This window comes from Chelonus insularis, unplaced genomic scaffold (assembly GCF_013357705.1).
Source record: "Chelonus insularis isolate UGA/USDA-ARS -01 unplaced genomic scaffold, ASM1335770v1 contig_133_pilon, whole genome shotgun sequence".
Classification (NCBI taxonomy): domain Eukaryota; kingdom Metazoa; phylum Arthropoda; class Insecta; order Hymenoptera; family Braconidae; genus Chelonus; species Chelonus insularis.
In genome coordinates, this window is record NW_023276374.1 from 106,682 (window position 1) to 131,025 (window position 24,344).

Consider the following 24,344-nt stretch of genomic DNA (forward strand, 5'->3'; position numbering starts at 1 on the left):
GAATAAGTAAATATATTTATATCAGAAGTGTTGACATAAAATACTTTGTAGAAGAATATTTATCTCAAAATACGGCACCTCTTCAGAAGCATGGCATATCTATTACTCTAATTATCTCTCTACACTATACAATACTATTAATTATTTCTATTTGCTAGCACTTATTTTCTTTACTCATAAATCAAAACAACCGCACTTACGCTGATTAGACATCGTCGCATGAATAGCACGGCTGCAGTTTGTCTCAAGGTATTGTCGATTCGCCAAGCTCTCAAGCAAACATTAAAAACTAAGTTATTAAGTAAAACTCGTAGTTAAATTAATTTATTTAAGGGATTATTTATTTTTTTATTTTCAATTTGACATATACACTACGTATTTACACATACCTTGTTGACATACTTTCCACAGAATACGAGGACACTCGGAAAGAACACGTTACACTGCATAAAGAAATAAAACCAGAAGAATACGGGCCTCGTGTCATTGAGGATGTTGCGGATAGGGAAAAACAGGAAATTGAGGAAGAAATAATTGTTGTTGAAAGGGATGATAAGGGTAAATTAATTCAGAAAAACATTCCGGAAGTAAAGAAAACAGATGAAAAAGTAGCGATAGTTGAAGAAGAAATAATTACAACAAAACGAACCTTTAAACCCAACAAGGAAAAAGAAATTGAGATAGAAATTGAGGAGGAGGAGGAAGAAGAAGAAATAATTAAAGAAGGTGAAGAAAAACGTAACAAGAAAATAATTAAAGCAAGAAGATCAAAGAAAGGTGTTGATGAAATCGAATTTGAAGAAGTGGAAGATTTGGAAACAATTCAAGATAAAGCAGTAATGTCAATACCAGTCAATATTTCTACTCAAAGTCATGAAGTTGTTCCGATAACAAGAACTGTTGATCAAGCACCAGGAAAACCTGAAATAGAGTCTGCTAAGTTGGCTTTGGACACTGTAAATGCGTTAATTGGAGCATATATTCCAGTGCAAGAAAGTGAAAATAACATTGATAAGTTTAAACCTGAAGAAAGAAAAGCTTCTCTGTCTATTTCCCCTGTTGAACCTTATTTAATTACTGAAACAACTGTTCAAGGTTCACACGGAGAATTAAAAGGTACTTTCAAACCTACTACATATGAAGCTAAATCTGGAGTAGTGACAAAACCACAAGAATGTCTTCAAATCACAGAAACTCATCCAAGTGATGCTAAACTTACAGAATTAATATTAAAACATGCATTAGCTACTCAAAAAGCAGAAATGAGTGTAACTGTTCAAGAAGCGCCAACTATCATCGAGACTACAATTAATCAAAGTGAACTTCCAATTGAAAATTTTATTACTCCCGCAACTGTTAAAGCTGAAAATTCTGTTTTGCCAAAAGTTAGTTTATCAATATATGAAGTCAATGAAGGATATACAGAAGATAATTTGATATCGCCAAAAACTATTTCAGCAAAACCCAAAATTAACATTAGCCCTATGGAGCCATTAACTGTTGAACAAGTACAGACAGAAGATAAACCAGGTAAATATTATCCTGAACTAATTGTGCCAACAGAAATAGCAACAACCACTGTGATAGCACAAAAACTTCTTGTTACTGAAGAGGTTTATGCAACAGAAAAAGAAGGAGAATACATTCTTGGTAAACTTCCTATAACACAAAAAGCTCAAGTAGGCGTTTCAGAAGGTGGCGAAGCTCTTATAGTTGGAGAACAACCCATTCAAGAAATGGAAAGTGTCTTTATTCCTGAGAAAAAATTAGATGGATTTGAAGCTGAAACAAATGTGAATGTTTTGGAGAGCATTACTGTTTCTACTATAGATGCTCAACATCAAGAAGTCAGTTTAATTATCGAAGAAGCTAAAAAAGCTCAAGCTGATTTCAATGTTATTGAAAAGACTTCTATATTTACTTTAGAAACAATTACTTCAGAGTCAGAATCTGAATATAAACCTGATGAAAAACCTGTAGGGAAAATTGCTGATAGTTCTATTCTTTCTCTTGAAATTGGAAGTACATCAAATACAATTGTTCAAGAATCTGAAGGTGTTTACAGTGAACAAATAAAACCTAATTCTGCAATTGCTGAAACAACCCTTAGATCTGAAGAACACGTAATGGTTTCTCAAATAGAGACAGCAGATGTACCTTCGAAATTTACTGATGACTTAAAATATGTTACAGAAAGGGGAACCGTTTCAGTTCAATTAATAGAAGCTAAAATGGTACATGAAACATTCACTCATGATCGAGAAGATAAATTCAATGAATTAACAAAACCTGAAGAAAAAATGGTTGATTTTACTTTTGATGCTATAAAAGGTATTCAAGTTTATCAAACTACCTCGATAGATAAAGAAGGTAGTTTTCAAATCTATGAAATGCCAGAAAGCCATCGAGGAAAAATTGTACCAACTCATTCAATAACTTCTGCTCAAGTCGAAGAAACCCAATCTGAAGATACTCTTGGACGTGTTAAAGATTTAATCCTGCAAACTGAAAAAGCCAGAATCGAGCATGAGAACTTAACTGAAACTATCGTGGATGTAACAGTTCTCGCAGAAGGCCTTAAGCCTGTAGAAAAAGATAACATACCAAAATCTAAGTTTGCTCAAATTGGATTAAATGAAATAGAAAGTGTAAAAACGACTGAAATTATTGCGAATGAAGCAGAAGAAGAATTTAAAGAAGTACCTAAATTTGAAACGTTTACAGCAACAACAGGACTTACAACACAATCAGCTATCGAATTTCAAGAAATCAGAACTGAATCACCGACAGGAGAATTCACTGAACAAACTCGAACTAGTGAAAGAGCTCAACCATCAACTATTCCTTTAGAATCTATTGCCATTAATGTTCAAGAATTTGTAGAAAAAGAAGGATCTTATCAGAAAGATATTAAACCTGATAGTAAAATAGCAAATATTGATTTAACTGAAACAAGACCTGGTGCAACTGTTCTTGAAATTATTATTCACGATACTGAAAATGTATATCATCCGGAACAAAAACCACAAGATTTTGTGGCAACGAGTTCAGTTGATAGTCGAACAATTGCTACAAAATCAGAAGTTTTAATTGAACAAAGTGCTGGTAAAATACTTGAAGATAAGCCAACGACTGTAAAAGCATTTGGAACTCAAGAAGCATTTAACGAATTAATTATTGTTGAAACAAACATTGATGAGACCGAAAAACCCAGACCTAAAGAAATTACACCATTGCAACAAAAAGCTCAAGTTGACGTGACAACAACAGAAAATATTTCTGTTATAGAAGTTATAGTAGTTGATAAAGAAGAAATTCTAAAAGCTCAAGAAGAAACAGAGAAAAAGAAAATTATGATGAATTTAACATCAACTCATACAGTTGCCCAAACTGAAGAAACAATTATAGCTAATAATATTGATTTATTTTCTCAAAAAAAACCTAAATCTGAAAGTGCAGTTTTACATCAAAGTGGATTAGAAATTGCACAACAAACTGAATTAACAGTCTCAGAAAAAGAAGCCATACTTTCACAAGATGTTACACCAGAATTTAAAAAAATTGATGTTAGTTTTACAGAAGGTGAAGGTGTTCAAATATATCTTATTCATCCTGAAGATAAAGAGGGTGATTTAAAAGATAAAATGAAGCCTAAATCTGTTGAAGCATCAGTAGATTTTGAAGTTCAAAGTGTAGCATCTAAATATGAAATTTTAAGTGATACAGGCATAGGAGAATTTACTCCTCAAGTTGTAGAAGATGTAAAACCACGAACAATTTTGATGCCATTTGAAACTGCAGTTGCAGAAGAAGTTCAAACACGAGAAACTGAAGTACCATTTACTGATATAAAACCAGGCAATAGAATAGCAGATATGATATTTGAAATCGGAGAAGGTGTAGTTGTATCTTCAGTAGAAACTGGAGACAAAGAAAAACCCCTTGCAGAGAATGAAAAACCAGAAAGTAAATTGGCAATTTGTTATTTTACATCTCATCCAGTTGCGGAAGCAACTGAAATGATTCTTCAAGATGGCATTGGTAATTTGAAGTCTGAAGTAGTACAACCAGCAACTGCATCAATCGATCATATTGTTCACAAAAGTATAACAACAACAGAAACTTCTACAGGTGATCGAGTAGGATTCATAGACTCATTTATAAAACCCGAAGAGAAAAAAGTTGATATAGCATTTGAAGATACTCAAGTTGGTTTGAGTATTACTGAAACTGTTACTTCGGATCGAGAGAAAGAGTACGTCACAGAAGAATATATTGAAAAACAAAAAGCTACTTTCAATTTAGATGCTCATAAAGTAGCTGAACGTACTGAAATTACAACTGCTTCAGGAATCGATGAATTTAAGAAAGTTTGTCCAACATCAGTAATAGCTAAAGAAAAACAACTTTCATTTGAAGGAGTTATCCAAACAGAAATATTAGTATCAGAGAAAGAAAATGAATTAATTGAAAAGCCAACAATTGCAGTAAATAAAGCAGAAATAACTATAGGTGACCAAGGACACGTAACGAGTATTTCTGAAGTAATGGTAGCAGATAGTGAAGATTCACTAAATTTATCTGAAAAATCAACAGAAAGAAAGGCTTTAGTAAATATTACTAGTCACACAGTTGCAGAGAAAATAGAAACTATAACAGATACAAGTACTGGAATACTAGAAGAACTAAAACCAGTTTATGCAACTGCTATGCTTTCTCAGCTTCCTTTAGAACCTATCATAAACACTGAAACTCAATTATCTGAGTTGGAAGGAATACTCAGCAAAGATAAAAAACCCACAACAGCTTTAGCTGATTTATCTGTGGTTGAAGGTTCAGGATTAGAAGTTACAATAACCACAACCGAGAATAAAGAAGGAATATTCAAACCTAAAGAACTTCCTGATACTCAAATTGCGGACCGAGCATTAACTGAAAGTCATTTAGTAGCGCAAACTACTGAACATATTGTTGATTTTAGTACTAATGATTTGATTCGAGAAAAGATAGAAACGTCTACAGCTATTATTGATCAAATGCTTGTAAATTCACTAATTAGTTCTCAAATTATTCCAGGCGAGACAGAAAATCAAATTATTTCTGATATTAAACCTGACGATCATACAGCTACAATTGATGTGGAAGTTGGAAAAAGTATTGCTACGATCTCTCAAGTAATATCTGGAGATAAAGAAATGATTCGTCTACCTGAAATTTCACCTTCTAAAAAATTAGCATCTATAGGTATAGATGCAGTCCATGAAATTGCTGAAGTTTCTATGACTAATGTTGATTTTGCTCTTGGAGATATTAAGAAAGTACAAATGAATGAAGTAAAAGCTACTCCAAGCCAAGAAATGTTTAGAAGTCTTTTGATATCTGAAGAAATTGCTCATGATAAAGAAAAAGATTTTGATAAAAACTTTCTAGCTGATATTAAGAAATTTGATATTACTATTGAAGAAGAAAAACAAGTGACTACTATAACAGAAGTTACAACTGGTGCAAAAGAAGATGTTCTTGAGCAATCTATTAAACCGGAAATGAAATCAGCAATTTCAACATTAACATCCGGTCACGAAGTTGCAGAGCAATGTGAAATCATACCCGAGTTATTTGCCGGCGAAGTAGAGGTTTTATCAACAACAACAGCTATTGCAAAAATTAGTCAAAGACCTTACGAAACAGTAGGGTTAACAGCAGAGTTTTTGGCTGAACGAGAAGCTGAAATAAATGATACAAAAATGACAAAATCCATCGCTAAAGTATCTCTTAACGAACAAAGTTCTGTTATTATTGAGACCACAATAACTCAAGATCTAGAGAGTGAATTTTCTACTCCTAAAAAACCTAAAGAAGTTATGGCGTCCTCAGCGATTGAAACTAAAGAAGTAGTAGAACAAAGCGAAATTACTCCTAGAGAAAATATTGAAGAGCTTAAAGTATTAAAACCAACATCAGCAGAAGCTAAAAAATTACAAAATATTTTGGAAAGTGTAAATGTCACTCAGGCAATACCTGAAGAACTCGGTTTTGAATTTAGTGATAAGTTTAAACCCGATCAAAAAAATGCTGCTATTTCATTTGTTGAAGGAAAGAGTTTGACTATTGATGAAGTTATAATCCAAGACAAAGAAGAAGATATTACAGTAAGTAAATATATTGAAGAAATTGCCGGGGTAAAACTAACACAAATAAGTCAAGATGTTGCACAAACAACAGAAATCATCGCTAATCAAAGTACAGGTGTAATTTTGCCATTTGAAATTGATCAGAAAACAGCCCATACTAAGCAAGACACTTTAGAACCGATGATTGTCGAGGAAACTTCAACTAGAGAAACTGAAGGTACTTTTGTGAATTACCTCAAATCTATTTTCAGTAAAGTTTTACCAACATTTGAAGAAGACCATAGTGTTTCTGTAACTGAAGTAACATCTGGGGAAAAAGAAGATATTTTAGAAGAACAAAAAGTTATTGAGTCTAGAACAGCGGAGAAAACAATCATTCCCCAGCACGGAAGCATTTTAACAACGGTTACAGACTCACGAGTTGATATTAAAACTGAAGTGGAAACAGAAAAAAAAATTCTGCAAAGTGCTGTACCAATACAAGATACATTCGAAAGTATAATAGTCGCAGAAAATATAATAGAAGAAAGTGAAAATATATTTGATAGAAAGTTTAAACCAATAATGAAAAAAGCCCAAGTAGAAATTCAAGAAATAAAACCTTTGCATATATCCGAAACGATGACTGAATGTAGAGAGGAAACGTTTATCGAAGTTCCTAAAATTCAAGGAGTTCAAGCCAGCCCTGGATTTAATGTTTATGAAGCAGCAGAAAAATCCGAAATTGAGACTATTCATAATATAAATGAGTTAAAAAATGAACGGACAGTGGAGTCGCAAGCAATTCTAACTCAAATGACAGTAGAATCATTAATAGAAACGGAGATAACGGTTGATGAAAAAGAAGATACTTTTCGAGATCGGTTGAAACCTGAAAAACAAAAAGGAAAAACAAAAATTGAAGGTCTAAGTACGGTTACAGTAACTGAAATAATTTCTGATGAAATTGAAGACAAGTTGGTTATTGCAGATAGACCAAATGATCACAAAGCATTAACAAATATTTCTGAAAGAGAGGCTGCCGAAGTAACCGAAGTTGAAACTATTCTAGGAGCTGAAGAATTCAAAGAATTTAAAAGACCGCGAGAAGTAAGAGGTAAACCACAGGTAGACACTTTGATTTCAGTTATTGTTAGTCAAACGGAATCAAATGAAACTGAAGAAATTCTCCCGAAGCTTGAAGTACCGGTACAAAAAGGAGCTGTACCTGATCTAGATGCACGAGAAATAGCTGAAATATCGGAAATTGAAATGATTTTATCAGTTGGAGATTTCGTTAAGATGAAAACACCAGAAATACAAAAAGGTAGACCTGATGTAGAGGAATTCGTGCCATTGATGATTTCTCAGATTCTGACACACGAAACAGAAGAAGAAATAACATTTGCCGTGAAACCAGGAATAAAAACAGCGCAAACAAGCCTTCAGAGTCATGAAGTTGCAGAAACATCAGAAATAGAAACGTTGTATAATGCAGAAAAATTACTTAAAGATACAATTCCTGAAGAAAAAAAGGGTACAATAAACATTAATGAGATGACTTCTGTCATTGTATCTCAAACAGTTTCTAGTGAAACTGAAAACACACTTCCAAGTCAAGAACAACCTAAAACAAAGACAGTTCAAATGGATATAACAGGACATGATATTGCAGAAACCTCACAGGTACTAGCATTATCGAGTTTTAATGAATTTTCAGCGGAAAAACCTGATAAACAAAAAGGAAAACCAGCTGTCGAAGAACAAACATCTCTCTTTGTATCACAAACTTTGTCTAATGAATCTGAAACAGAATTGCAAAAACTAGATACACCCAAACTCATGAGAGCAGAAAAAAGCTTATTAGGACGAGAAATAGCAGAGTTATCAGAAGTAGAAACTCTGCACAGTATTCAAGCATTAGTTGGTGAACAGATTCCTGACGAAAAAAAGGGTGTAATTACTATAGACGAAATGGCACCTGTGATTGTATCTTATACGGTGTCTGGAGAAAGTGAACAAACACTTCCAGATTCAGAAAAACCAAGTATAAAAAAGGCTCAGTCAGAAATCACTAGTAGAAATATTGCTGAGACAACTCAAGTACTGCCTTTAATAAGCTTCAATGAATTTATTGATTCTAAACCAGAAAGTTTTCAGGGAAAATCTTTAGTTGAAGAATTCACATCGGTTATAGTATCACAAATTGTATCTAACGAAATTGAAGAAGAATTACTAAGTTCAGAGGTACCGTGGCTGAGGAAAGCAGACCAAAGCTTATTAGGAAGAGAAATAGCTGAAAAATCAGAGACAGAAACATTATGTACCACTCTAAACTTAGATGAGCAACAATTACCTGACACAAAAAAAGGAACGATTATTTTAGATGAAAATAAATCTATTATAGTATCTCAGACAATTTCCGATGAACATGAAGAAATTTTTAAAGGTCAAGAAAAGCTGAACACAAAATTAGCCCACTCAGATATTCTTGGAAGAGACGTTGCCGAGGTTACCGAAACACTTACCTTAACAAATTTTGATGAATTTATTGATAAGAAACTTGAAAAACATACGGGGAAATATGGTGTCGAAGCCTGCACTTCAGTAGAAATATCGCAAGTCTTTTCTAATGAAATTGAAAAAGATTTACCGAGTTCTGAAGCACCTAAGAAAACGACAGCTGAACTAAGCTTGTTCGGCAGAGAAATAGCACAAAAAACGGAAATTGAAACATTTTTGTGTACTCAAACATTAGATACAGATGTTATACCAGAAGAAAAGAAGGGAATCATTACGATTGATGAAGTATCATCAGTTGCCGTATTTCAAACTATATCAGGTGAAGTCGAGGAGCGCCTATCACGTACGCAACAACCCAGCACTAGAACTCTTGAAGCCAAAATATCTGGACATAAAGTTGCTGAAACCTCGCAAATTTTAACGATGGCAAGCTATAATGAACTATTGAAAGAAACACCGATTCAACAAAAAGGACAACCCGCTATTGAAGAATTAACATCAATAGCAGTATCACAAATTATTTCTAATGAAGTTGAAGAAAAATTAGCTACTATTGAAATGCCAGAACGAAAAGTAGCTGGAACAAGCCTTCAGAGTCATGAAGTTGCAGAAACATCAGAAATAGAAACGTTGTATAATGCAGAAAAATTACTTAAAGATACAATTCCTGAAGAAAAAAAAGGTACAATAAACATTAATGAGATGACTTCTGTCATTGTATCTCAAACAGTTTCTAGTGAAACTGAAAACACACTTCCAAGTCAAGAACAACCTAAAACAAAGACAGTTCAAATGGATATAACAGGACATGATATTGCAGAAACCTCACAGGTACTAGCATTATCGAGTTTTAATGAATTTTCAGCGGAAAAACCTGATAAACAAAAAGGAAAACCAGCTGTCGAAGAACAAACATCTCTCTTTGTATCACAAACTTTGTCTAATGAATCTGAAACAGAATTGCAAAAACTAGATACACCCAAACTCATGAGAGCAGAAAAAAGCTTATTAGGACGAGAAATAGCAGAGTTATCAGAAGTAGAAACTCTGCACAGTATTCAAGCATTAGTTGGTGAACAGATTCCTGACGAAAAAAAGGGTGTAATTACTATAGACGAAATGGCACCTGTGATTGTATCTTATACGGTGTCTGGAGAAAGTGAACAAACACTTCCAGATTCAGAAAAACCAAGTATAAAAAAGGCTCAGTCAGAAATCACTAGTAGAAATATTGCTGAGACAACTCAAGTACTGCCTTTAATAAGCTTCAATGAATTTATTGATTCTAAACCGATAGAACAAACAGGAACTTTTAAAATCGATGAATTAACTTCTACAACAGTCACTCAAGTTCTTGTGAGTGAAAAAGAAATAGAAATACCACTTTTAGAAAATCCATCGACGAAAACCGCACTATTTGATATCACTAGTCATGGAATTATAGAGACAACGCAAACTATGACACTATCAACCACTGGTGAATTTATCGCGGACACATTGCCCGAAGTAAAAAAAGGAATAGAAAAACTTGACGAAATGAGTTCACTAATAGTATCACAAACAATTTCTAATGAAGATACACATCAACTTCCGTCTGCAACAGCACCAATAAGTGGAACAGCAGAAAGTGAAATTTTGGGTCACGATGTTGCAGAAACAATGCAAGTAACAGCACTCAATAATATTAAAACATTCGAGAAAGAAATCATGGAGACACAGAAAAGTACAACTACGTTTGAAGTATTGAAACCATTGGTAATATCGCATGTTCTTTCGAATGAAATGGAAAACGAAATATGGAACATTGATAGACCAGAAGAAAAAACAGCGAGACAAAAGATCACAAGTCATGAAATTGCGGAAAAATCACAAGTAATAACATTGTCCAGTACTGAAGACTTAATGGAAATTCAAGCGCCAGAAACAAGAAAAGGCAAGCGGGTAATCCAAGAAATAACACCATTAATGATTTCGCAAACTATCTCAACAGAACGCGAGACATTTCTGCCAGAGATGGAGAAACGATCTCCTAGAACTGCAAAGCCGAGTGTTCTAGGACAAGACGTCGCGGAAAAAACACAAATAATAACATTATCAGAATCACAAGAATTACAATTACCAACATATGAAGAAAAAAGAGGAAAACTTGGAATAGAAGAATTGTCGTCAGTTATTGTATGTCAGGTAACATCGAACGAAACTGAAGACAAATTACATACCCTTCAGCAACCTGAAAACAAAAGAGTGAAATCCAAAGTGATAGAGCTTGATACAGGCAGATCCGTAAACGTTACAACAGAACACAGTATTAAACACAGCACCGCTAAGGAAGACAGAACTCAACAGAAGGAACAACAACCAGCGGAACATAGTGGTAAGTATGACTGGCATGATGTTAGGATAAAAATGTATTCCTATTGATCTCTAATTATAGGACGAATACTAACTTAGAATAAAAAGCATATATCTAATATGCACAAAAAAACCCAGGTAAAAAAATGTACTACTAATAAAAAAAATGCGTTCATGATGTTAATCGAAAATATTACATTAAAAATTCCCCGAAAGAGATCCAATAAAAAAAAAATTAAAATATCCGAGAAGTCAAACCAAAATATAGCAAGCAGCAAACAATACACTTCATAGACATGAATAATCACAAATCAACTTATTCTCTAATCGTTCCAGAAACACCAAAAAAGATCACCAACGACAGTAAAATACCAATTACACATGCGACAACAAACAACAATGACATAATCACACAACAACACACAAATTCAATTAAGGAAACATCCAAACCAAGATTAGTCAAACACAAAGGAGAAGAGATAAGAGAACTTCAAGACGCTGAAGAGCAAACAGTTGAAGAAGATGGCAAAGAACCGGTCGCTACAACTGTTGAAAGACCTGAAGAAATAACAATAACTGATGAAACTACTGATGACCTTCCAGCTGTTGAAATGGTCACTCCTACCGAAAATGTCGAGGTACGAGAACTCGTATCAGTTACTCACGAAACAACTAAAACAGGCAAGCCTAGGAAAGTCACCAAGAAAAAGATTGTACGTAAGAAGGGTGACCAAGTGCAAGTAACTGAAGAGCAGACAGTTGAGGAAGATGGCAAAGAACCGGTTACCACAACTGTTGAGAGACCTGAAGAAGTGACCATAACTGATGAAACTACTGATGGCCTTCCAGCTGTTGAAATGGTCACTCTTGCCGAAAATGTCGAGGTCCAAGAACTAGTAACAGTTACTCACGAAACAACAACAACTGGCAAGCCTAGAAAAGTCACCAAGAAAAAGATTGTACGTAAGAAGGGTGACAAAGTGCAGGTAACTGAAGAGCAGACAGTTGAGGAAGATGGCAAAGAGCCGGTTACCACGACTGTTGAGAGACCTGAAGAAGTGACCATAACTGATGAAACTACTGATGACCTTCCAGCTGTTAAAATGGTCACTCCTACCGAAAATGTCGAGGTCCAAGAACTAGTAACAGTTACTCACGAAACAACTAAAACAGGCAAGCCTAGAAAAGTCACCAAGAAAAAGATTGTACGTAAGAAGGGTGACCAAGTGCAAGTAACTGAAGAGCAAACAGTTGAGGAAGATGGCAAAGAGCCAGTCACTACAACTGTTGATAGACCTGAAGAAGTGACCATAACTGATGAAACTACTGATGACCTTCCAGCTGTTAAAATGGTCACTCCTACCGAAAATGTCGAGGTCCAAGAACTAGTAACAGTTACTCACGAAACAACTAAAACAGGCAAGCCTAGGAAAGTCACCAAGAAAAAGATTGTACGTAAGAAGGGTGACCAACTGCAAGTAACTGAAGAGCAAACAGTTGAGGAAGATGGCAAAGAGCCAGTCACTACAACTGTTGAGAGACCTGAAGAAGTGACCATAACTGATGAAACTACTGATGACCTTCCAGCTGTTAAAATGGTCACTCCTACCGAGAATGTCGAGGTCCAAGAACTAGTAACAGTTACTCACGAAACAACTAAAACAGGCAAGCCTAGGAAAGTCACCAAGAAAAAGATTGTACGTAAGAAGGGTGACCAACTGCAAGTAACTGAAGAGCAAACAGTTGAGGAAGATGGCAAAGAGCCAGTCACTACAACTGTTGATAGACCTGAAGAAGTGACCATAACTGATGAAACTACTGATGACCTTCCAGCTGTTGAAATGGTCACTCCTACCGAGAATGTCGAGGTCCAAGAACTAGTAACAGTTACTCACGAAACAACTAAAACAGGCAAGCCTAGGAAAGTCACCAAGAAAAAGATTGTACGTAAGAAGGGTGACCAAGTGCAAGTAACTGAAGAGCAAACAGTTGAGGAAGATGGCAAAGAGCCAGTCACTACAACTGTTGATAGACCTGAAGAAGTGACCATAACTGATGAAACTACTGATGACCTTCCAGCTGTTAAAATGGTCACTCCTACCGAAAATGTCGAGGTTCAAGAACTAGTAACAGTTACGCACGAAACAACAAAAACAGGCAAGCCTAAAAGAGTCACTAAGAAAAAGATTGTACGCAAAAAAGGTGACAAAGTGCAGGTAACTGAAGAGCAGACAGTTGAGGAAGATGGCAAAGAACCGGTTACCACAACTGTTGTTATACCTGAAGAAGTAACAATAACTGATGAAACTACTGATGACCTTCCAGCTGTTAAAATGGTCACTCCTACCGAAAATGTCGAGGTCCAAGAACTAGTATCAGTTACTCACGAAACAACAAAAACAGGCAAGCCTAGGAAAGTCACCAAGAAAAAGATTGTACGCAAAAAAGGTGACAAAGTGCAAGTAACTGAAGAGCAAACAGTTGAGGAAGATGGCAAAGAGCCAGTCACTACAACTGTTGATAGACCTGAAGAAGTGACCATAACTGATGAAACTACTGATGACCTTCCAGCTGTTAAAATGGTCACTCCTACCGAAAATGTCGAGGTCCAAGAACTAGTAACAGTTACTCACGAAACAACTAGAACAGGCAAGCCTAGAAAAGTCACCAAGAAAAAGATTGTACGTAAGAAGGGTGACCAACTGCAAGTAACTGAAGAGCAAACAGTTGAGGAAGATAGCAAAGAGCCGGTTACCACAACTGTTGAGAGACCTGAAGAACTGACAATAACTGATGAAACTACTGATGACCTTCCAGCTGTTAAGATGGTCACTCCTACCGAAAATGTCGAGGTCCAAGAACTAGTAACAGTTACGCACGAAACAACAAAAACAGGCAAGCCTAAAAGAGTCACTAAGAAAAAGATTGTACGCAAAAAAGGTGACAAAGTGCAGGTAACTGAAGAGCAGACAGTTGAGGAAGATGGCAAAGAGCCGGTTACCACGACTGTTGATAGACCTGAAGAAGTGACCATAACTGATGAAACTACTGATGACCTTCCAGCTGTTAAAATGGTCACTCCTACCGAAAATGTCGAGGTCCAAGAACTAGTAACAGTTACTCACGAAACAACTAAAACAGGCAAGCCTAGAAAAGTCACCAAGAAAAAGATTGTACGCAAAAAAGGTGACAAAGTGCAGGTAACTGAAGAGCAGACAGTTGAGGAAGATGGCAAAGAACCGGTTACCACAACTGTTGTTATACCTGAAGAAGTAACAATAACTGATGAAACTACTGATGACCTTCCAGCTGTTAAAATGGTCACTCCTACCGAAAATGTCGAGGTCCAAGAACTAGTATCAGTTACTCACGAAACAACAAAAACAGGCAAGCCTAGGAAAGTCACCAAGAAAAAGATTGTACGCAAAAAAGGTGACAAAGTGCAAGTAACTGAAGAGCAAACAGTTGAGGAAGATGGCAAAGAGCCAGTCACTACAACTGTTGATAGACCTGAAGAAGTGACCATAACTGATGAAACTACTGATGACCTTCCAGCTGTTAAAATGGTCACTCCTACCGAAAATGTCGAGGTCCAAGAACTAGTAACAGTTACTCACGAAACAACTAGAACAGGCAAGCCTAGGAAAGTCACCAAGAAAAAGATTGTACGTAAGAAGGGTGACCAACTGCAAGTAACTGAAGAGCAAACAGTTGAGGAAGATAGCAAAGAGCCGGTTACCACAACTGTTGAGAGACCTGAAGAACTGACAATAACTGATGAAACTACTGATGACCTTCCAGCTGTTAAGATGGTCACTCCTACCGAAAATGTCGAGGTCCAAGAACTAGTAACAGTTACGCACGAAACAACAAAAACAGGCAAGCCTAAAAGAGTCACTAAGAAAAAGATTGTACGCAAAAAAGGTGACAAAGTGCAGGTAACTGAAGAGCAGACAGTTGAGGAAGATGGCAAAGAGCCGGTTACCACGACTGTTGATAGACCTGAAGAAGTGACCATAACTGATGAAACTACTGATGACCTTCCAGCTGTTAAGATGGTCACTCCTACCGAAAATGTCGAGGTCCAAGAACTAGTAACAGTTACGCACGAAACACCAAAAACAGGCAAGCCTAAAAGAGTCACTAAGAAAAAGATTGTACGCAAAAAAGGTGACAAAGTGCAGGTAACTGAAGAGCAGACAGTTGAGGAAGATGGCAAAGAGCCGGTTACCACGACTGTTGAGAGACCTGAAGAAGTGACCATAACTGATGAAACTACTGATGACCTTCCAGCTGTTGAAATGGTCACTCCTACCGAGAATGTCGAGGTCCAAGAACTAGTAACAGTTACTCACGAAACAACTAAAACAGGCAAGCCTAGGAAAGTCACCAAGAAAAAGATTGTACGTAAGAAGGGTGACCAAGTGCAAGTAACTAAAGAGCAAACAGTTGAGGAAGATAGCAAAGAGCCAGTTACTACAACTGTTGAGAGACCTGAAGAAGTAACAATAACTGATGAAACTACTGATGGCCTTCCAGCTGTTGAAATGGTCACTCCTACCGAAAATGTCGAGGTACGAGAACTCGTATCAGTTACTCACGAAACAACAAAAACAGGCAAGCCTAGAAAAGTCACCAAGAAAAAGATTGTACGTAAGAAGGGTGACCAAGTGCAAGTAACTGAAGAGCAAACAGTTGAGGAAGATAGCAAAGAGCCGGTTACCACAACTGTTGAGAGACCTGAAGAACTGACAATAACTGATGAAACTACTGATGACCTTCCAGCTGTTAAAATGGTCACTCCTACCGAGAATGTCGAGGTCCAAGAACTAGTAACAGTTACGCACGAAACAACAAAAACAGGCAAGCCTAGAAAAGTCACTAAGAAAAAGATTGTACGCAAAAAAGGTGACAAAGTGCAGGTAACTGAAGAGCAGACAGTTGAGGAAGATGGCAAAGAGCCGGTTACCACGACTGTTGAGAGACCTGAAGAAGTGACCATAACTGATGAAACTACTGATGACCTTCCAGCTGTTGAAATGGTCACTCCTACCGAGAATGTCGAGGTCCAAGAACTAGTAACAGTTACTCACGAAACAACTAAAACAGGCAAGCCTAGGAAAGTCACCAAGAAAAAGATTGTACGTAAGAAGGGTGACCAAGTGCAAGTAACTGAAGAGCAAACAGTTGAGGAAGATAGCAAAGAGCCAGTCACTACAACCGTTGAGAGACCTGAAGAAGTGACAATAACTGATGAAACTACTGATGGCCTTCCAGCTGTTGAAATGGTCACTCCTACCGAAAATGTCGAGGTACGAGAACTCGTATCAGTTACTCACGAAACAACAAAAACAGGCAAGCCTAGAAAAGTCACCAAGAAAAAGATTGTACGTAAGAAGGGTGACCAAGTGCAAGTAACTGAAGAGCAGACAGTTGAGGAAGATGGCAAAGAACCGGTTACCACAACTGTTGATATACCTGAAGAAGTAACAATAACTGATGAAACTACTGATGACCTTCCAGCTGTTGAAATGGTCACTCCTACCGAGAATGTCGAGGTCCAAGAACTAGTAACAGTTACGCACGAAACAACAAAAACAGGCAAGCCTAGAAAAGTCACTAAGAAAAAGATTGTACGCAAAAAAGGTGACAAAGTGCAGGTAACTGAAGAGCAGACAGTTGAGGAAGATGGCAAAGAGCCGGTTACCACGACTGTTGAGAGACCTGAAGAAGTGACCATAACTGATGAAACTACTGATGACCTTCCAGCTGTTGAAATGGTCACTCCTACCGAGAATGTCGAGGTCCAAGAACTAGTAACAGTTACTCACGAAACAACTGAAACAGGCAAGCCTAGGAAAGTCACCAAGAAAAAGATTGTACGTAAGAAGGGTGACCAAGTGCAAGTAACTAAAGAGCAAACAGTTGAGGAAGATAGCAAAGAGCCAGTTACTACAACTGTTGAGAGACCTGAAGAAGTAACAATAACTGATGAAACTACTGATGGCCTTCCAGCTGTTGAAATGGTCACTCCTACCGAAAATGTCGAGGTACGAGAACTCGTATCAGTTACTCACGAAACAACAAAAACAGGCAAGCCTAGAAAAGTCACCAAGAAAAAGATTGTACGTAAGAAGGGTGACCAAGTGCAAGTAACTGAAGAGCAGACAGTTGAGGAAGATGGCAAAGAACCGGTTACCACAACTGTTGATATACCTGAAGAAGTAACAATAACTGATGAAACTACTGATGACCTTCCAGCTGTTGAAATGGTCACTCCTACCGAGAATGTCGAGGTTCAAGAACTAGTAACAGTTACGCACGAAACAACAAAAACAGGCAAGCCTAAAAGAGTCACTAAGAAAAAGATTGTACGCAAAAAAGGTGACAAAGTGCAGGTAACTGAAGAGCAGACAGTTGAGGAAGATGGCAAAGAGCCGGTTACCACGACTGTTGATAGACCTGAAGAAGTGACCATAACTGATGAAACTACTGATGACCTTCCAGCTGTTGAAATGGTCACTCCTACCGAAAATGTCGAGGTCCAAGAACTAGTAACAGTTACTCACGAAACAACTAAAACAGGCAAGCCTAGGAAAGTCACCAAGAAAAAGATTGTACGTAAGAAGGGTGACCAAGTGCAAGTAACTGAAGAGCAAACAGTTGAGGAAGATAGCAAAGAGCCAGTCACTACAACTGTTGAGAGACCTGAAGAAGTGACCATAAATGATGAAACTACTGATGGCCTTCCAGCTGTTGAAATGGTCACTCCTACCGAAAATGTCGAGGTACGAGAACTCGTATCAGTTACTCACGAAACAACAAAAACAGGCAAGCCTAGAAAAGTCACCAAGAAAAAGATTGTACGTAAGAAGGGTGACCAAGTGCAAGTAACTGAAGAGCAGACAGTTGAGGAAGATGGCAAAGAACCGGTTACCACAACTGTTGATATACCTGAAGAAGTAACAATAACTGATGAAACTACTGATGACCTTCCAGCTGTTGAAATGGTCACTCCTACCGAGAATGTCGAGGTTCAAGAACTAGTAACAGTTACGCACGAAACAACAAAAACAGGCAAGCCTAAAAGAGTCACTAAGAAAAAGATTGTACGCAAAAAAGGTGACAAAGTGCAGGTAACTGAAGAGCAGACAGTTGAGGAAGATGGCAAAGAGCCGGTTACCACGACTGTTGATAGACCTGAAGAAGTGACCATAACTGATGAAACTACTGATGACCTTCCAGCTGTTGAAATGGTCACTCCTACCGAGAATGTCGAGGTCCAAGAACTAGTAACAGTTACTCACGAAACAACTAAAACAAACAAGCCTAGGAAAGTCACCAAGAAAAAGATTGTACGTAAGAAGGGTGACCAAGTGCAAGTAACTGAAGAGCAAACAGTTGAGGAAGATAGCAAAGAGCCAGTCACTACAACTGTTGAGAGACCTGAAGAAGTGACCATAACTGATGAAACTACTGATGGCCTTCCAGCTGTTGAAATGGTCACTCCTACCGAAAATGTCGAGGTACGAGAACTCGTATCAGTTACTCACGAAACAACAAAAACAGGCAAGCCTAGAAAAGTCACCAAGAAAAAGATTGTACGTAAGAAGGGTGACCAAGTGCAAGTAACTGAAGAGCAGACAGTTGAGGAAGATGGCAAAGAACCGGTTACCACAACTGTTGAGAGACCTGAAGAAGTGACCATAACTGATGAAACTACTGATGACCTTCCAGCTGTTAAAATGGTCACTCCTACCGAAAATGTCGAGGTCCAAGAACTAGTAACAGTTACTCACGAAACAACAACAACTGGCAAGCCTAGAAAAGTCACTAAGAAAAAGATTGTACGCAAAAAAGGTGACAAAGTGCAGGTAACTGAAGAGCAAACAGTTGAGGAAGATGGCAAAGAGCCGGTTACCACGACTGTTGTTATACCTGAAGAAGTAACAATAACTGATGAAACTACTGATGACCTTCCAGCTGTTAAAATGGTCACTCCTACCAAAGATGTCGAGGTCCAAGAACTAGTATCAGTTACTCACGAAACAACAAAAACAGGCAAGCCTAAAAGAGTCACTAAGAAAAAGATTGTACGCAAAAAAGGTGACAAAGTGCAGGTAACTGAAGAGCAGACAGTTGAGGAAGATGGCAAAGAGCCGGTTACCACGACTGTTGATAGACCTGAAGAAGTGACCATAACTGATGAAACTACTGATGACCTTCCAGCTGTTGAAATGGTCACTCCTACCGAGAATGTCGAGGTCCAAGAACTAGTAACAGTTACTCACGAAACAACTAAAACAGGCAAGCCTAGGAAAGTCACCAAGAAAAAGATTGTACGTAAGAAGGGTGACCAAGTGCAAGTAACTGAAGAGCAAACAGTTGAGGAAGATAGCAAAGAGCCAGTCACTACAACTGTTGAGAGACCTGAAGAAGTGACCATAAATGATGAAACTACTGATGACCTTCCAGCTGTTGAAATGGTCACTCCTACCGAAAATGTCGAGGTACGAGAACTCGTATCAGTTACTCACGAAACAACAAAAACAGGCAAGCCTAGAAAAGTCACCAAGAAAAAGATTGTACGTAAGAAGGGTGACCAAGTGCAAGTAACTGAAGAGCAGACAGTTGAGGAAGATGGCAAAGAACCGGTTACCACAACTGTTGATATACCTGAAGAAGTAACAATAACTGATGAAACTACTGATGACCTTCCAGCTGTTGAAATGGTCACTCCTACCGAGAATGTCGAGGTTCAAGAACTAGTAACAGTTACGCACGAAACAACAAAAACAGGCAAGCCTAAAAGAGTCACTAAGAAAAAGATTGTACGCAAAAAAGGTGACAAAGTGCAGGTAACTGAAGAGCAGACAGTTGAGGAAGATGGCAAAGAGCCGGTTACCACGACTGTTGATAGACCTGAAGAAGTGACCATAACTGATGAAACTACTGATGACCTTCCAGCTGTTGAAATGGTCACTCCTACCGAGAATGTCGAGGTCCAAGAACTAGTAACAGTTACTCACGAAACAACTAAAACAGGCAAGCCTAGGAAAGTCACCAAGAAAAAGATTGTACGTAAGAAGGGTGACCAAGTGCAAGTAACTGAAGAGCAAACAGTTGAGGAAGATAGCAAAGAGCCAGTCACTACAACTGTTGAGAGACCTGAAGAAGTGACCATAACTGATGAAACTACTGATGGCCTTCCAGCTGTTGAAATGGTCACTCCTACCGAAAATGTCGAGGTACGAGAACTCGTATCAGTTACTCACGAAACAACAAAAACAGGCAAGCCTAGAAAAGTCACCAAGAAAAAGATTGTACGTAAGAAGGGTGACCAAGTGCAAGTAACTGAAGAGCAGACAGTTGAGGAAGATGGCAAAGAACCGGTTACCACAACTGTTGATAGACCTGAAGAAGTGACCATAACTGATGAAACTACTGATGACCTTCCAGCTGTTAAAATGGTCACTCCTACCGAAAATGTCGAGGTCCAAGAACTAGTAACAGTTACTCACGAAACAACAACAACTGGCAAGCCTAGTAAAGTCACTAAGGAAAAGATTGTACGCAAAAAAGATGACAAAGTGCAGGTAACTGAAGAGCAAACAGTTGAGGAAGATGGCAAAGAACCGGTTACCACAACTGTTGTTATACCTGAAGAAGTAACAATAACTGATGAAACTACTGATGACCTTCCAGCTGTTAAAATGGTCACTCCTACCAAAGATGTCGAGGTCCAAGAACTAGTATCAGTTACTCACGAAACAACAAAAACAGGCAAGCCTAGGAAAGTCACCAAGAAAAAGATTGTACGTAAGAAGGGTGACCAAGTGCAAGTAACTGAAGAGCAAACAGTTGAGGAAGATGGCAAAGAACCGGTTACCACAACTGTTGATATACCTGAAGAAGTAACAATAACTGATGAAACTACTGATGACCTTCCAGCTGTTGAAATGGTCACTCCTACCGAGAATGTCGAGGTTCAAGAACTAGTATCAGTTATTCGGGAAACAACTAAAACAGGCAAGCCTAGAAAAGTCACCAAGAAAAAGATTGTACGCAAAAAAGGTGACAAAGTGCAGGTAACTGAAGAGCAAACAGTTGAAGATGATAGCAAAGAACCGGTTACCACAACTGTTGAGAGACCTGAAGAAGTGACCATAACTGATGAAACTACTGATGGCCTTCCAGCTGTTGAAATGGTCACTCTTTCCGAAAATGTCGAGGTCCAAGAACTAGTAACAGTTACTCACGAAACAACAACAACTGGCAAGCCTAGAAAAGTCACCAAGAAAAAGATTGTACGTAAGAAGGGTGACAAAGTGCAGGTAACTGAAGAGCAAACAGTTGAAGAAGATGGCAAAGAACCGGTCACTACAACTGTTGAAAGACCTGAAGAAGTGACAATAACTGATGAAACCACTGATGATCTTCCGTCCGTTGAAATGGTCACTCCTACCGAGAATGTCGAGGTCCGTAAGAAGGGCGTTCTACAGCGGGTTACCGAGATCTTGCAAGCTCATGATAAGATCGATGCTTATGCTTCTGGAGAATCTGTCTTCTTATCACACCCAATACATATTAGCACACTTACACATACACAACCAACACTTCTTATTGATGACATTGTTTTTGTCGAAGGTGAGTTGTCTTCTTTGCGAACCTTCGGTTTTATTATATTCTCTGAAACTTTATCGGTCATATTCCATTCTGGCGTATGATCATTATACTTTTTATTTCACATTGTTTTTCTTTGTTTGTTGTTTGCGACTTTAATTCTGTTTTTTTTGGTGCAGGTATCGCTGAGGTTACCGAACAAGAGGTAAGTATTTTTCTCTACGTTCGTTTTTTGTTTCTATTATTATCTTAGATGATATTATTATCTTATCATCTCATTTTCGATTTTTTTTTAGGATCTTATCAAAATTGTGGAAGACAAGAAGGACGGAATTAAATCTCGTGATCAACAAGCAGTCGCTATTCATATTTTAAATAAAGATCTTGTCCAATTCGAACATAATAACAATGTTTTCCAAGATTTCCCTGAAGAAATTGGTTTGTCAATGCCTACTATTGAAGTGGCTAATATAACAATCGAAGAACTCCTCTTTGCTGAAGTGCGTGAAGTCGAAGTTTTGAAAGTGACCGAAACCCCAAAATTAAGGGTTACAAAAAAACGGAAACCAGCAACTAAAAACCAACCTGAAGAAATCGTTGAAGAAATAGTTCATAAATCACCAGAAGAAAGTGCTCTTCTGGAAGGTCAAAAAATTGTAGAAGTTAGTGAAACCCCAACTGAAATTGTAATCCGACGTAAGTCAAATGCTTCTCAAAGTGGCGTTCCTGAAGAAATGATCGATGAAGTTATAATACCGAAGTTTCATACAGAAAAAGCGACGTCTATTATAGATTACCTTCAAACAGTGAAAATTACTGAAGTCGATGTTCTTCAAGGACCAGTTGAGGAAACTATAATTGAATCGATAGAAACTCCTTCGGCGGTTGTTTTAAAGAAGAAACGAAAGTTGACAAATAAAAACGAGCCAGAGGAAATTGTTGAAGAAGTAAGACTTAAATCGAAAGAGGAGAGAGAAATTATGGAAAATAAGAAAATTCTTGCAATTATTGATACACCAGAAAAGAAATTGATTAAGATAAAAAAAGCTCTGATCGATAATGAGGGCATTGATGACGAATGTACTGAAGAAATAGTAATTTATAAACCAAAAGAAGAATCAGCTACAAGTATTGTTGACGATCTGAAAACTGCAAAAATGATTGAAACAGAAATTTTACAAGCTCCAGCTGGAGAAAAAGTTGTTGTTATAGTTGAAACACCCACCAAGAAAATAGTTAAAACCCGGAAGCCAATTCAGGAAGACAAACCTGTGGAAATTATCGAAGAAATTATTCTTAAGCCAGTTGAAGAATCCATTGCTATGGAAGAGCAACAGATTATTGAAATCACTGAAACGCCAACTAAAAAAATCATCAAACGAAAATTACCAATCCTTCAAGAGAGGTTTGTAACGGAAGAAGGTCTTGAAGAAATCGTTTTAACAAAACCGAACCAAATGAGTGCTACTGAAACTATTGATAATTTCGATATCGCTACTATGACTGAAACAGAAGTAATTGAAGTAATCGAAACGCCGGAAAAAAGGATTGTTAAAAAGAAAAAACCATCTACGAAAAAAAAAGGTGAAGAAGTTGTTGAAGAGGTGATAGGTAAGCCTCACGATGAAACTATATCAATGGAAGAACAACAGATTGTTAAAATCGTTGAAACACCTGAAAAAACGGTTATCAAAAAGAGAATTGCTATTTGCAAAGACGACCAAGTACCTGGAGAAACTGTTGAAGAAATCGTTTTATTAAAACCAAAACCACAACAGGTTTCTCCAATTGTTGAAGAATTAGAGACAGTAAACAATTCACAAGTAGAAATTATTGAAGTTATCGAAACCCCAAAAACACGGATTACTAGGAAGAAACAAGTAGAGAAGCCTCAAGTAATTTCTGAAGAAATTACACAAAAAACTGATGAAGAAGCTGCTTTAATGGAAAATCAAAATATTATTGAAATTAAAGACACTCCTGCTGAAACAATTATTAGACGTCAGTCTATAACTATCCAAAAAGAGAAACAGCCTCAAGATACAATCGAAGAGATTATTATACAGAAGCCTCGACAAGTATATGCTCAGTCTATCGTTGATGAATTCAATATTGAGACAATTAGAGAAATTGATATTCAAGATGGTCCAGTGAATGAACAAGTGTTTGAAAAAATTGAAACGCCTGAGAAATTAATCATCAAAAAGAAAAGAAAGTCGCTCAAAGATAAAATACCCGAACAAATTATAGAAGAAGTTATTTTAAAACCTAAGGATCAGCAAAAGACCATGGAAGAACAGAAAATAGTGGAAATTATTGAAACTCCGACTGAAAAAATTATCAAAAAGACGAAAGCTGTAATAACAGATAAAAAAATTCCAGAAGATATAATTGAAGAAATTGTCATTCATAAACCACAAGATAGAATCGCTAAGACGGACATTGTTCCTATAGAAAGTGTAGAAATGAATCAAATCGTTATACAGGAATTTTCCGAGTTAAAAGAAGAAGAAAAATCTAATGAACCAACAATACTAAAGCTACCAGTAACATTGAACGTTCCGAAAGAAGTTGAAGATAAAACGATTATTAAAGAGGTCGAGGAAGTACTTCCAGGAAAACCAAAGGAAAACATGCTACCGAAAGTTAACGGCCATGCAGTTGAAAAAACAGTTCCTGATGAGAATATTAAAGAGATAAAACCTACAGATGAGAAGAAGGAGAAAAAATTAAAAA

General features: G+C 37.2%; 1 protein-coding gene across 1 annotated transcript in view; it reads left to right on the top strand.

Moving 5' to 3' along the window:
- Positions 1-24,344, top strand: part of LOC118074223 (titin-like) — a 71,886-nt gene that overhangs the window by 36,600 nt on the left and 10,942 nt on the right. Inside the window, 4 exon segments of the mRNA XM_035095276.1 lie at positions 412-11,007; positions 11,322-21,632; positions 21,788-21,813; positions 21,905-24,343. Coding sequence (XP_034951167.1) covers positions 412-11,007; positions 11,322-21,632; positions 21,788-21,813; positions 21,905-24,343 — 23,372 coding nt within the window.